Source organism: Oryctolagus cuniculus, chromosome 7, assembly GCF_051225735.1.
Source record: "Oryctolagus cuniculus isolate XC-2025 breed Fujian yellow rabbit chromosome 7, ASM5122573v1, whole genome shotgun sequence".
Taxonomy (NCBI): Eukaryota; Metazoa; Chordata; class Mammalia; order Lagomorpha; family Leporidae; genus Oryctolagus; species Oryctolagus cuniculus.
The window spans coordinates 7,432,738-7,446,020 of record NC_142873.1 but is presented as its reverse complement, the minus strand read 5'-3'; the positions used below and the strand labels follow the sequence as shown (position 1 = coordinate 7,446,020).

At 51.2% G+C, this 13,283-nt stretch overlaps 1 protein-coding gene across 50 annotated transcripts in view; it reads left to right on the top strand.

Moving 5' to 3' along the window:
• LOC149125275 (uncharacterized) overlaps positions 1 to 13,283 on the top strand; it is a 159,500-nt gene that overhangs the window by 30,318 nt on the left and 115,899 nt on the right. For 8 of the 50 annotated variants that reach the window (XR_016236880.1, XR_016236879.1, XM_089336806.1 and 5 more), the window contains 3 exons: positions 2,899 to 2,969; positions 3,281 to 3,377; positions 8,376 to 8,520. The exons of 5 other annotated variants lie outside the window; for them this stretch is intronic. Coding sequence is in view for 16 of the 45 variants with exons in the window: in XM_089336806.1 (XP_089192932.1) it covers positions 8,441 to 8,520 (80 nt within the window). In the remaining 29 variants the exon portion in view is untranslated. Of the gene's footprint in view, positions 1 to 2,898; positions 2,981 to 3,280; positions 3,378 to 8,375; positions 8,521 to 13,283 lie in introns of all 50 variants that reach the window. 37 more of the 50 variants (XR_016236895.1, XR_016236894.1, XR_016236908.1 and 34 more) reach the window with 13 other exon arrangements.

Below are 13,283 nucleotides of genomic sequence, written 5' to 3'. Positions count from 1 at the left end.
ACTTGCCAGAAATCTTCGAACAAGTACTTTGGGGATTACCAAGAATCCTGAAACCCTCAACATATCCCAGATATTAGGTCTGTGGTCTAATGGCCTTGCACTGAGGGAAGTTAGGAGAAATAGATTTTCTCCACGCCACTTACTGTCCTAAGAACTCACAATTGCAGTCAGTAAAGCTATGTTAGGTACAGTTAGAATACAACTTGAGCTAATTGTTTTTCTGCCTGGGCTACAGATAAAAGGACTCTGACATCAACTTTAAATGATTTAAATAGTTTTTCAGACCTTTTCTGCATTTCTGTTGATTATCATTCCTGAACTTCTTTTACATTAGATTTTGATTTTTGTTTATTTTAATGTTATTTTAAAATTTTTCTATACATTATGTGGTACGTGGAAGGAACCTTTTTATTAATGTAGACATAAAGAAGGTTTTATGGGAGTGGAAATACTGGCAGGGTGTATTGTTCATGTCACCTAGTGCAGTGGTAATAGTATTTATTTGACATAGAATAGGTGTATGGATAATTGATTGCACCTTTTTTGTTAAACCGACTTCCTGTATTCTTGAGTGATTTGGTCCTCAGGAGACCCACATTAAATTAATGGAGGGGAAATACGACCTGCTTGTGAAGCTATGATGCTGCCCAGTTTCATGCGGCCTGATGTGAAGAGTGCTCAAACGTGGAGAGTTGGCATCCAGATGCTACTTCAGGCCTGACTGAGTCACACGATGGTCTGCTTGATTTCCTCGTCTCTGAAGAGGAAGCTCAGGTAGACCGGGAAGCCCCTGCTGGCAATGTCTTTGGGATCATCAGAAACCCTTCTCTCTCTCTCTGTCTCTCTTGGGTAAGCCAGCAGAGGGCCGCTAACTTTCCTCAGCAGATAGATGGTCTGCTTTGAGTCTACCGCTTCGGTGGTAGACGGTGCCTGCCTTGGCATATTACAGATACAAATGGTCACGTTTGTAAATGAAAAGAAATTAAAGCATGAAATCGGCTAACTCAGTCTTCCTCCCTAGATGTGTCCAGTAGTCAGCTTGAACTGAAGGATCTCAGCTTAGGGAACGTGGAAACCCTCCCAGTGTCTCTCCTAATAGGAAGATGATGAAAAGTCTCTGTGAGAAGTCTGAGCAACGCTGTGCAGTGAACGCAAGCCAGGAATCTTTCACTGCTCTAAATGGACCGCGACTTTGGAGAGGATGCGTGCTCCTTTCCTTTAGCCATTTGTCTACAGCTTCCATTCTGGATGGCAAAGTCTTAGCTGTAAAAGTTATCTACGCCTCTTTCTTGGGGCCTCGCATGGCAAAGCTCCTACCTGTGCAAGTCAGTGATCTGTGGGTCATGTTGACGTAAGCACTCTCCAGATCTCAGTGGTTTATAACAACAGCGTGTTTCTTGGCTGTGGCTGGCACGATACTGCTCTGGCTCCAAATGACTCTAAAAGGAAGAAGATAAGACAGAAACAGCAGTCACCATCAGGGATAGCTGTTCTTATGGAAAATGAGAAAGACACATGACTGACCCGTGCAGTAGCTCTTATGTGGTTCACGCTCAGTTGACCAAAGCCTGGAGTCGATGGGTGACAGTGACAGTGTGCTCCTCTTACAAAGAGTTTCTCTAACTCACTTGCCGAAGTGCAGAGATGCGTATTTCTCTTCTAGAAAGGGAGAGTGGACCATTGAGAACAATAATACAACTCCGCATGCTGTTTTTTCCTTTGCAGGATGTTATTTAAATGGACTGCTTTCTCTAACAAGTCCACTTCACTTCATGGTATCTTAGAAGGAACAGGGATCTTCCTTGAGTTCATGGACATAAAAATGTGCCCGTGAGCCTGCCAGGTCACAGTTCTGGGTCATTTCTCACATTAGGGATGGATGTTGATTTTTCAGCCAAGGAGTTAGGAAAATGTAAGAGAATGAAAAAACTGAGCCCTTCACAGAACAGAAAGCGAAGAAACACAGAGTCACTGAGAACGGTTTCCTTGTGCCTGACTTGCTTAAAGGAGAGCAGCAGTGAGAGTCTGGCTAATAAGCATTTGTTCCCCGTCTCAGTGCCGCCTCCATGGAGGCTGCACCTGCTGTGTCCCTGAGCTTAGACTACCAGCATACACCACAGCCTGTCATTGAACTCTAGAATTGAAGATTCGAGAAAACGGCCCAGATTTGCAAAGTGCACTCATTATTCTGTCTCCACCCAAGACTCCTGTCCCTCTGCCTCTGTTTTAATTTAGGTCAGTAACGCTTTGTACCTGGACTGTGATGATAGTCCTCTAATTGGTTTCTTTGCCTTCATAGTTATACCCTGATGGTCTATTTTCCACTTGAATGATTTTTTTTTAAAAGTATAGACTAAATCATGTTAGCACTCTGGAAAAATTATTCCTCATGCTTATTTCTTTGAGTCACAATTTAATTACTTGGAAAAATGGGACAGTGTTTTGTAGGGGTGAGTGTGGGGATGAAAGGAAAGACAATATGTAAAGTGCTTAACATACTATCTCATTAAATGGTAGCTAATGATTATCATGATGAAACTGAGAGTGTGCTATTGAGATCTAGGCTTTCCAGGTCTGCTTGGCAATCCCTTCGGTGGCTCTGTACGGCCCCTCAGGCCCACTCCACTGTCCCTACCCACTGTCGAAGCTAGAGGTTTGCTAAAGAGCACTCAGTTCCCTGACTGGCCCTCCTGTTCTCCGCCTCCACACCCCCGGCCGTGTGTCCTTCCCCAGAGCACATTGCGTCACCCACGGCACTCGGGTCCCTGCTCAGCAGGAAGGAGTTAGGAGTCGCGCTGTGAGGTTGCTGCCAGCCCTCCAGGAGACGGATTGCTCCCTCTGACGACGTGAAGCCGCCGCCTCCCACCACTCTGACTTGTTTCTCGTCTCTTCTGCTAGACAGTGAGTCCTCCGAGAGTGAAGACGCGTCTTAGAGATCTCTTCCCGCGGACCACCGTACCCGGCAGACAGTAGGTGCTCAGTTCGTGTCTTTGGTATGAAAAATAATAAATGGTGAAAAAACCCAACAGATTGCTGGAGGAAGTTAGATAAGGGATAGATGATGAGCAAGCCAAGGCCACACTGAGGTTTGAGGATGTGAAGCCAAGGAGTGAAAAACAAAGTCGGTCTACGTCCTGTGTTGTGTGGTGGGGTGCACACAGTCTTGGATAAAACTGGATTTAGGGTGCACACCATTAGGAAGATAAGTTCACCAGGAAAAAAAAAAATCCTGAGTTAAGAAAAATCTTACAGATGTACATTCTCTGGGCTTTATAAATAGGTCCCTTGAAGATGTGGTCCCTGGTATCCTAAATCTTAGCGTTGACACGCTGCTCCTGGAGTTCGCCAGCCGCCCTAAGCCGAACAGGCACGCGAGGGTAAGATTAAACGGTAATTCTATTTGCCTGCCGCACACACCATTGTTTAGCTAGAAAAATTAAACTCCTGTTCAGGCCTCTCAGTGTGTTTAATAAATGCTTCAGGTGCATAGAACCCTGCGTGCGGCAGGCAGCAGCGGAGCCATTCCCGGGGAGTGACATATTTATGAACCACCCCGAGGAGTGCAAGCCTTGCACCTGGGATGCTGCTGGGGAAACAGGCGAGCAGCGCAGGGGAGACACTGGACAGGAAGCGCTTGCAGGGCGGGGATGTGAAATGAGCCCGGGGGCGCCTCTCCTTTCTCCCAGGATGCAGCACGGCGCTTGGTGCTCCCACTGGGCAGGCCTGCATCGAATGCTGGTTCTGCCACTTCGAAGCTTTCCTACCTGGATATGCCGTTGGTTGTTGACAGTGTGCTCAGCCGCTGTGGTTCAGGGAGGATCTTCCATGTGCTATGCAATGTAGATCATCTGCCTTAAAAAATTTAGTAGTAGTTTAAAAAATATATATTTTTGAGGGGCTGACGTTGCGATGCAGTAGGTTTAGTCACTACATGTGACACTGAAACCCCATATGGACACCAGTTCAAATCCTGGCTGCTCCACTTCTGATCCAGCTCCCTGGGAAAGATGTGGAAGATGGCCCACGTGCCTGGACCCCTGAATCTATATGGGAGACGCAGAAGCAGCTCCTGGCAACTGGCTTTGGCCATCTGGGGAGTGAGCCAGCAGATAGAAACCGATAGGAGATCTCTCTCTCTCTGACTTTCAAATAAATGAATAAATCTTTTAAAATTTCTTAAATTTTTTATTAAAGAAATTATTTAGCAGATATGAAAATTGTACATATTATGGAGTACCATGTGATGTTTTGACACAGCTATACAATGTGGAGCATCCGATCTGGGTAAATGTATCTAGCTCTTCAAATGTTTGACATTTTTTCATGGTGAAATATCCAAAATCTTCTAGGTTATTTTTTAAATAGAGAAATATACAGCACATTAACATGATCTATAGTCACCTTATTGTACAATAGAATCCACTGCTTCTTACTCCTATCTCATTATAACTTAATGCTCATTAATCAACCTTTCTCTACCCCTCTCCCTGCCTGATTTCCTCCTGAGCCCCGATAACCACCATTATACTTCTTTTTTTTTTTTTTTGTTAAAGATTTATTTATTTGAAAGCAGAGTCACAGGCAGAGGCAGAGAGAGGGAGAGGTCTTTATCTGCTGCTTGACTCCCCCAGATGGCTGCAACGGCCAGAGCTGTGCCAATCTGGATCCAGGAGCTGCTTCCTGGTCTCCCATGCAGGTGCTCAAGGACTTGGGCCATCTTCCACTGCTTCCCCAGGCCATGGCAGAGAGCTGGATTGAAGAGGGGCAGCTGGGACTTGAACTGGCACCCGTATGGCATGCCAGCACTGCGAACTAGGGCTTTAACCTGCTATGGGACAGTGCTGACCCTATCCACCATTATACTTTTAATTTCTATGAGATCTCCTTTTATTAAAAAACAATTTTACTGTGGCAAAATATAACCTGACATGATAGTTGCCTTTAACCATTTTTAAAAAGATTGATTTCCTTTATTGGAAAGGCAGAGTTGCAGAGGGAGAGAGAGGGAGAAACACACAGAGAAATAGATGGATAGAGATCGTCCATCCATCCAAGTGTCCAGTTCTGTGGCATTAAGTACACTTACCATGCATCTACTTTAATATTACATCGGCCCTATGAATTAGGTACTGATGATTCTTTAAGGATTCTTGGTACACATCAGGTGCTAAATACAAGGTAGCTATTATTAATCTTGTTTCATGTTGCAAGCTGGAAGATCCTCTCTACAGCCGTAGAAGTGGAAGTTCTAGATTATTAGATGCACCGGCAGAGACACCTGCACCTGCTGGCAGAGGCAGCCCTGCCTCCCTGGTGCCAGGCAGATGGGCTGCAGGCTGGCCTCGGTGTGGCCCTTCGGGGGCTGACCCGCTCCCACCATAGCCCCTGGGGGAAGGAAATGAGTTAAGCCTGTCTCCAGACACGTTTGTATTGATTCTGTCGGTTTCTTGCTGCTTGCTGACAGGAGATAGATGGCTCATAACGCAGCTGGGCACAGCACATTACGTGCCTGTCTTGGGGCTCCTAAATCATTTCGAAATTTTAAATTCCCTAATCAATATTTTATCCTGAGCACACGCCGGTGATGGGGTCTGCTTCTCCTGTGGGCGAGGGCGCACACACTGGGACCTGGTGTGAGTGGATGGAGAGAGCACAGGCCGTGTGCGGAGAGCAGTCAGTTACGGTGTGTCAGGAACAGTATGGCCCTTGGGCATCTCGGGACCCCAGCACACCTGCTAGAGGGGAAGCACCCAGAGGACTGAGAGAGGATGTGGTTAACCCTTGGCTACCTAGCTCCTAGCAAAACTGAGACCAGAGTGAGGCCTTCGGACTGCCCGTGCAAAGTCCTCTCCGGGAAAACCAGGCCCAGCAAAGTGCCCGATGCTTCGTAGACACTCAGCAGACAATTGTTTGGGATAGAACAAATGTCAGAATTTGAGAAAAGCCAAAGCCTGGGCCAAACAGGGTTTCATGCTTACGAAGCACTGACCAGTGTTCTAAATGCTCCATTATGTGTAAAATATCCCAAGCTCACCTCCCCTGGAGTAGGGGTTGTCATTATTGTCATTTTGCAGATGGCAAGATCGAGGCACTGAGGAGCTAAGTGGCTGGCAAGCGAGGAGGCCCCTGGCTTGAAGCCAGACTGGTGGCTCCGGAGACTGTGCCCCATTGTGTCCCCGTACTGGTTGGGTTTTCTTGTCGCCCATTGTTGGTGGACCCACATCCAATATGCTCTGTGTTTCAGTTTGGGGCAAAGTCAGGACAAAGAACGAAGGGGCATTGGTTCTGTAGTTGCCAGTGACTCTGAAGGCAGCAGTTGGCTGCCAAAGCCGGAGGCATCCATGCTGTCAGAGGAGGAGGGTCTTCACGGCCCAGAGCGCACTTGGGGATTTAGAGGAAGCAGCAGTTGAATTGCAGGACAGGGTGCTGGTTTCCGGCGGCTCCAAGCAGGAAGCAGGCACGCTAGATGCTTTGGGCACTCAGTAGGCCTGCTGGGGTGTGCAGGGAAACTAACTGTGCCCTCACGCCGGCTCACAAAGCCTTCCTGGCAGGACTGGTCCCTCCTGGCATTTCTCCTCTTCCTTCCCTCTCTCTTACACCTGTTCCTGTTGACTGCCCCCAGGGCTCTGGCTGAGGATCTGCCTTGCCAGCTCTTGTCCCCTTGACCTCCGAAGCTCGGCCACACGGCCAGCTTCTGGCTGGCTCCTGCGTGGGGTTCAGAGCTCAGCCTAGAATGTCGCCTGTTGTGGGAGGCCGTCCTTGCTCTCCTGTGGGACCAGCTACACTGCCTGTTGGGGCCGCAGCTCCTTCAGAGCCATGTGGTCAGGGAGTGCCTACGCACAGTGGATGATGAACAGATACTGACCGAATGAGGAGTATTTTGATGAAGTTCCCTTGGGTGCACCTGGGGGAGTTGGGCAGTGCCAACATGATGACGTGGTGGCACTGGAGGCCCAGGAGTCTCCACGGTTAGTGCCGCCTCCCCCCAAGGGAGGGCATGCCACCTGAGCAGCAGGTTCTTTGCTTCCGTTTGAGCATCAACGTGAGACCTGCGGCTTCCACCCACAGGTCTTCATTCAAATGGGTCCCTGGAGAGCCACGCTCCCTCGGCAGAGAGTACCAGAGGCACGGGGCATCCGTGTTCTGGGCTGACTGCAGTGAGAGCCCGGAGCCGCAGGGCTGCTGCGATTGGTAGGAGGTGGTCTTGGCTGTTGGTGGTGGGTGCTTTGCTGAGGAAGCAGGCAGGCACTTCTGGGTCAGTTTCTCGCAGTCTTCCTGGAGGAGGAGCGGCTTTGGCCGAGAGCAGGGAGGGAGAATCAGGATGGCTGTGCAGGGGTGCTGAGCTCTCCGACAGAGAGCAGGGAGGGAGGGAAAGTCAGGGTGTGGCCGTGCAGGAGCTCGAATGCAGGGGTGCTGAGCTCTCTGACAGAGAGCAGGGAGGGAGGGGAGAGTCCGGATGTGGCTGAGCAGGAGCTTGAGTGCAGGGGTGCTGAGCTCTCCGACAGAGAGCAGGGAGGGAGGGAAAGTCAGGGTGTGGCCGTGCAGGAGCTTGAATGCAGGGGTGCTGAGCTCTCCGACAGAGAGCAGGGAGGGAGGGGAGAGTCCGGATGTGGCTGTGCAGGAGCTCGAGTGCAGGGGTGCTGAGCTCTCTGACAGAGAGCAGGGAGGGAGGGGAGAGTCAGGGTGTGGCTGTGCAGGGGTGCTGAGCTCAGACAGCAGGGAGGGAGGGGAGAGTCAGGGTGTGGCTGTGCAGGGGTGCTGAGCTCTCTGACAGAGAGCAGGGAGGGAGGGGAGAGTCAGGAGTGGCTGTGCAGGGGTGCTGAGCTCTCTGACAGCAGGGAGGGAGGGAGAGTCAGGGTGTGGCTGTGCAGGGGTGCTGAGCTCTCTGACAGCAGGGAGGGAGGGGAGAGTCAGGGTGTGGCTGTGCAGGGGTGCTGAGCTCTCCGACAGTCGTGCAATGTTTCACATGTCGCCACGCCTTGCTGGGTGCATTATCAGATGCGCATGTCCGTCTTGTATCTGGACAGGCATCCCTGGCTCTGGAGAACAAAGACTTGCCTGAGACTGTGAGCACGAACCCGACACCCCTGCTCCCCCTCAGATACCTTACTCGCCCACTGTGGAGGAGTTGAGGCTGCTCTGTGATTACACAGAGCCGTGCTCCTCAAACCTGAAGGTGCACAAAAGCCATCTGGGAGTTTGCAAAAACAGGTTCTCACTCTGCTTGCGCAGAGCTGGGGTGGGGCCCAAGACTTGGCAGGTGGAGAAGCCCCCAGGTGCTGCTGCTTCCGCAGTGTAGCTCCTGTCTAGGTAGCTCCAGGTCTGCCCAGGTGGCGAGGCTGGCTGCTGTACTCCTGCCTCTCTCTGAACCCCAGGAAACACACGGAACAGCAGAGAGTGGGTTACAAGACTGGCAGACAGTGTCCCGTTTGACCTTGCAATGACCCCCTGCATAAGGACACTGATTGTTCCCGCTCCAGGGCCAGAGATTCAGCAAACTTGTCCAAAGACCCTCACCGGGTAAGTGAGTCTAGATTTGGCTGGGTTTAACCACAATGCTACGCTGCCTCCCTTCTGGAAGCGAGAGATCTCTGGTGAACTGGGACTCCTGACCTCCCAGGGGCCACTCGGATAGAAACAGAAGTCCTTGGTGTTCAGGAAAGAGGCTGACCCCCTTTCCTGGAATCCCAGGAACCCCAACAGCTGGGTGCTGTCTATACCACCCTTGCTCCTAGGCGTCGAGCCACACCTGCAGCGCTGCTTTGAGCTTCGGCTGAGCCCCAGCCACCACGCCACAGGCCAGAGCCGCCCTGGGTGTAAGAGTGTATGCACTGTCGGGGTGCCTCCCCTCCTGGGCACGCCCTGGGGCGCCCCTCTGCCTTCCCGGGGCTTGCCTGCTTTGTGGTATGGGAACAGAATGAGGTTCGCTAGGCTCTCAAAATTAATATCTTAGCAGCTTCATGACCTTTGCCCACCGGCCTTTGCATTTAAAAAGGATTAGCGGGAAGACTGATAATTCGCCTCAGAGTGCTGAATTTCCGGTGTGACTGGCAGGCGGGCGAGACGACGGGGGTGGGGTGGTCTTCTCCTTTCTTTCCCTTCCTGGCCCTGAGCACAGCGAGGTCCTGTGATTGTGGGGTCACCTGTCTCAGGGCTGTCTTCCCATTGGACAGTGAGCTCCAGGGGAAGTGGGGACTTTGGTTAGCTCTCACTGTGCCCCAGGCCTAGCCATGTGTTGGGTTTGAAGCTTAGTCACAACTCAGATGTGCAGAAACGGGACATTGGTTTTCTATATCCATCACAAGCCACTTTTTTTTTTTTTTTTTTTGCTATTGTGGAAAGACTTAGTCTTGACACTCAAAGGTAGCTTAGTCAAATTCTGGCTTACTAGGTAGTCTATTTTCAACAATTTCCAGGGTTAGATCTGTGTGTGTGTGTGTGTGTGTGTGTGTTTCCACGGTGAGCGATGCTGCGAACTCTCCAGTGGAGCTGAGGATCTTTATGCAGTGAAAATGCTGCCAATTTTAAATTCAAACTTCGTGTCAGGACCATCGCTGCTCCTCAACAAAGAAATGTGTTCAGTCATAGTGACAGGAGGGGGAAGGAGGGTCCTGTCTGGTGTGTGCATCACCTTGGGTCCTGGCTGACCTCGGGTGTGTAGTTGGTGGTCTCTCCCGGTTTTGGGGCACTGTCGTTGGTTCTCATGCATCGGATGCCCAAGCGTCTGCAGTTGGTGCAACGTGCAGTCTGTGCTCAGCTTCAGTCCACGGGTCCTTGCCCACTGCCCAGCCAGCTTATCCCCTGGCTCGATTCTTGGTGGCCACAGTGCACTGAAATTCCCAGGGTTAAACGTGTGCGAGTGCGTGTGTGTGTGTGCACACACACATGTTTCCATGATGAGGCAAGATGCAGTCTCTCCCACAGAGCTGAGGATTCTGGAAAGAGAGAAGGGGCACTTGTAACTCTGGAAGGCAACTTCCTTGGACGGGTGCCTGGAAGGGACAGGGTGGGGACTCTCAGGACATCACCTGCCTGTAACTCCCAGAGATGTACCCAGTCCCGGTACACTGTTCCCACTGCGGTCCTGCATCCTGCTCACTCTATGGGATTCAGAAAGACTTGTTCACTTCGTCACATGCCTGGCTGTTGTGCAGGAAAACCAGAGCTTTTGAGATTATTTTTTTTCCAGTGAATTTAGAAGTTGGATTTGAATGCCAAACCCATTGTGTCTAGAAAATTTAACTTCGTGTTCTTTCTCCTTTCCCCAACTCCCACCACCCCAAAGCCTTGGATAACAGACTCCGAGGGTAGAGGGCTGCTGGGCGACGCAGGCTATGAAATGGCCAGGAATGAAAAGCACAGAATAATTTCACATTGCTTTCTGCTGGACTGCAGGACGCATTTACAATTTAAACAACGACAGCATGGAGTCAGAGTAAACTCTTGGCTAAACAAGGCTCAGAGCCTTGGCATGATGAATATACCAGGACTGCCTGGGGACGCTAAGACTCCACACACGCGGGAGGGCCCAGGGGGCTGTGGTCACGTGCCACACAACCGTGCTAATCATGCTGCACTTACAAGCATTTTTCTTACAATTTGTCCTTCATGTCATTAAGCCATTACATTGTTGGAGGCATTGTTAGGCTCTGTTTCTATGTGAAGGGACAGCATTGACTAAAGGTGGAGTGTGTATACATTTCTCTTTTCCCAGTCCATCAAACATAATCTTGTTATCTAGCCCAATTTTTTCCCCATCTTTTTAACCAAAGAGAAAAGGGGAGGGGGAGGGGGAGGGGGAGGGGGAGGGGGAGGGGGAGGGGGAGGTGTGTGTGCACGTGCACTCAGAACAGTGGAAAGCCTGCCTGGGCGTGAGGATCTTCAGGATGAAGAGGGATGCCTTCCATCATGACCAGTTTTGCCTACTCCATGCCCTTTGCACAGTCTGGTAACCCACAGGTTTAAAGCTACAGTGAAGAGAGGTCCTTGTTATTTGGCCTTTCTCACTCTGCTGCCCAAGACAGAGCAAAGCACTTGTCATTGTGTAAAGGCCGCCCAGCCCTGGCACAGTGGGAAAACCTGAACACTTGTTGCGCTACTGAACAGCCATTGGCTGCTCCGGTCGACCTTCTGGAAAGAGGATGATGCTATCGTCCACCTCACTGGCTTGTGTTGCAAAAGCAGTGAGACAATGGCGTGAAACAGCTGGCCCACAGTAAGGATCTCAGTAAAAGGGAACAGCGTTGGGCCATTAATCTCCTGGGCTATGTGCCTAATGGGGCAGGAGATCTTTGAGGCTCCGTAGGGTTTAGTTGACTGCCTGAGGCCGGGAGGAGCAAGAGGGTTTACCCCGTGATGCAGTGTGGGCCCGGTTCATTGACCCAAGTCGGCCCCTGTGGGAAACCGATAGCAAGTTCTAAACCAGATGAGCTAGAATTTGAGCTGGTTCTGGAAGAGGAAGTCCCATAAAAGTGCTGCCCCGTTGGGTGAATTCTAACAAGCCGGGCAGAGCAGGCTTCCTGCTGTGGGCCTCATGAGAGGGTTTCGGATTGGTGGGAGGAGCCGGGCCCAGTGCAAACACTGGGGCAGCCACACAGGCTGGGACACGACCACCGAGAGGGAGAGTGATGGGATCCACATCGGCAAGGATAGGGGAGGGGAGCCACGGGCAGAGGCACCCTGTGGTGTCCTCCCCAAGTCAGATGGGACTTCCGACTCAGGGGAGCATGGTGGCCACGAGGGAGCAGCGGGAGGAAGACAGCCTGGGTCTGTTTGCACTGCTGCAACAAGCTAGCACAGCCTGGCTGATGTACAAGCAGCAGACGTTCATCTCCGTTCCGGAGGCTGGGAGGTCCAAGGTTGAGACACAGGCAGACTGGGTTTGCAGACGGTGCCTTCTCCTGCATCCTCACGTGGTGCATGTGTGTGCTACATCTCAGGGGTCTCTTTTATAAGGGCATGAATCCCACCTCCTAGCACTACCACCTTAGGGCTGAGGATCTCAACATGGATTTTGTGGGGGACACAAACATTGAGACCACATCAAGGTGCCTCTCGCCTCAGCTCTAGGGAAAAGCCGCCTCTGGGAGACCTGGGTGAGGCAGGGATCCAGCTACCTGGGAGCTGGGAGCACAAGGCCAGAGCCTTCCCTTGCCCTGTGCTCTTGGGCCTGCCAGTGCCCAGCAAGCCATCGTTGGCTGCATCTCAGCCTTGGACACCCACCTTGTGCTGCCTCCGGCACTTAGGCACACACTGTGGTCTCTGCCTGCCTCCTGCGCTCTTTGCTACGTGAGTCCCCCTCCTCCCGACGCTCTCTCGGCTCTTAGATGATGTGAGGTTGCCCTCTGGTTACCCTGTTCCCTCTAACGTTGACATCTCTCTGCTTCTAAGATTTATTTATTTATTTGAAAGGCAGAGTTAGAGAAAGGTCTTCTGTCCACTGGTTCTCTCTACAAATGGTTGCAAAGGCCAGGGCTGGACCAGGCTGAAGCCAGGAGCTTCTTCCAGGTCTCCCACGTGGGTGCAGGGGCCCAAGCACTTGGGTCATCTTCCACTGCTTTCCCAGGCACGTTAGAAAGGAGCTGGATAGGAAGTGGAGCAGCTGGGACTTGAACTGGGGCCCATGTGAGATGCCAGCACTGCAGGCGGAGGCTTAACCTACGCCACAGCACCTGCCCCTCTCTCCTCCTCTTGAAGCTTCATTTTTAAACATTTTAATTTATTTTCATCTCTGTTTGAAAGGCAGAGAAGTGATCTTCCATACACTAGTTTACTCCCCAAATGTCCACAACAGCTGGGCTGGGCCAGGAACTCAGAAGTTAATCACGTGGGTGGCAGGATCCACCCCCTTGAGCCATCACCTACTACCTCCCAAGGTGTGCAGTACAGGAAGCTGGAATTGGAAGTGGAGTTGCAGGTTGGATCCAGGTACTCTGATCCAGGCTTCCCAGGGGGCATTTTAACCAGCGCATCAAACGCCTGTCCCCATCCTTAGTTTTGGTGCTCACTCATTCTCATTCTAGGTAACTACAACCACCTTCAAGACTTCAACTGCCCCTGTGCACAGATGAGCCAAAAAAACTTCTCTGTCTCTAGCCAGGAACTCTTTCTCAAATATTTGGACGCCCCGTGGATATTTCCTCTTCAATTCTTTACTGGGTTATCACACTGACCTCCCCTCCTGGGTCTAGCTCCAGGCTCGCTCTCCCACAGCACACACTAACTCTGCTGCCCAGATTTCTTGTCTAAATTACCTATTAGATCACATCCCCCGGCGGCTTCCA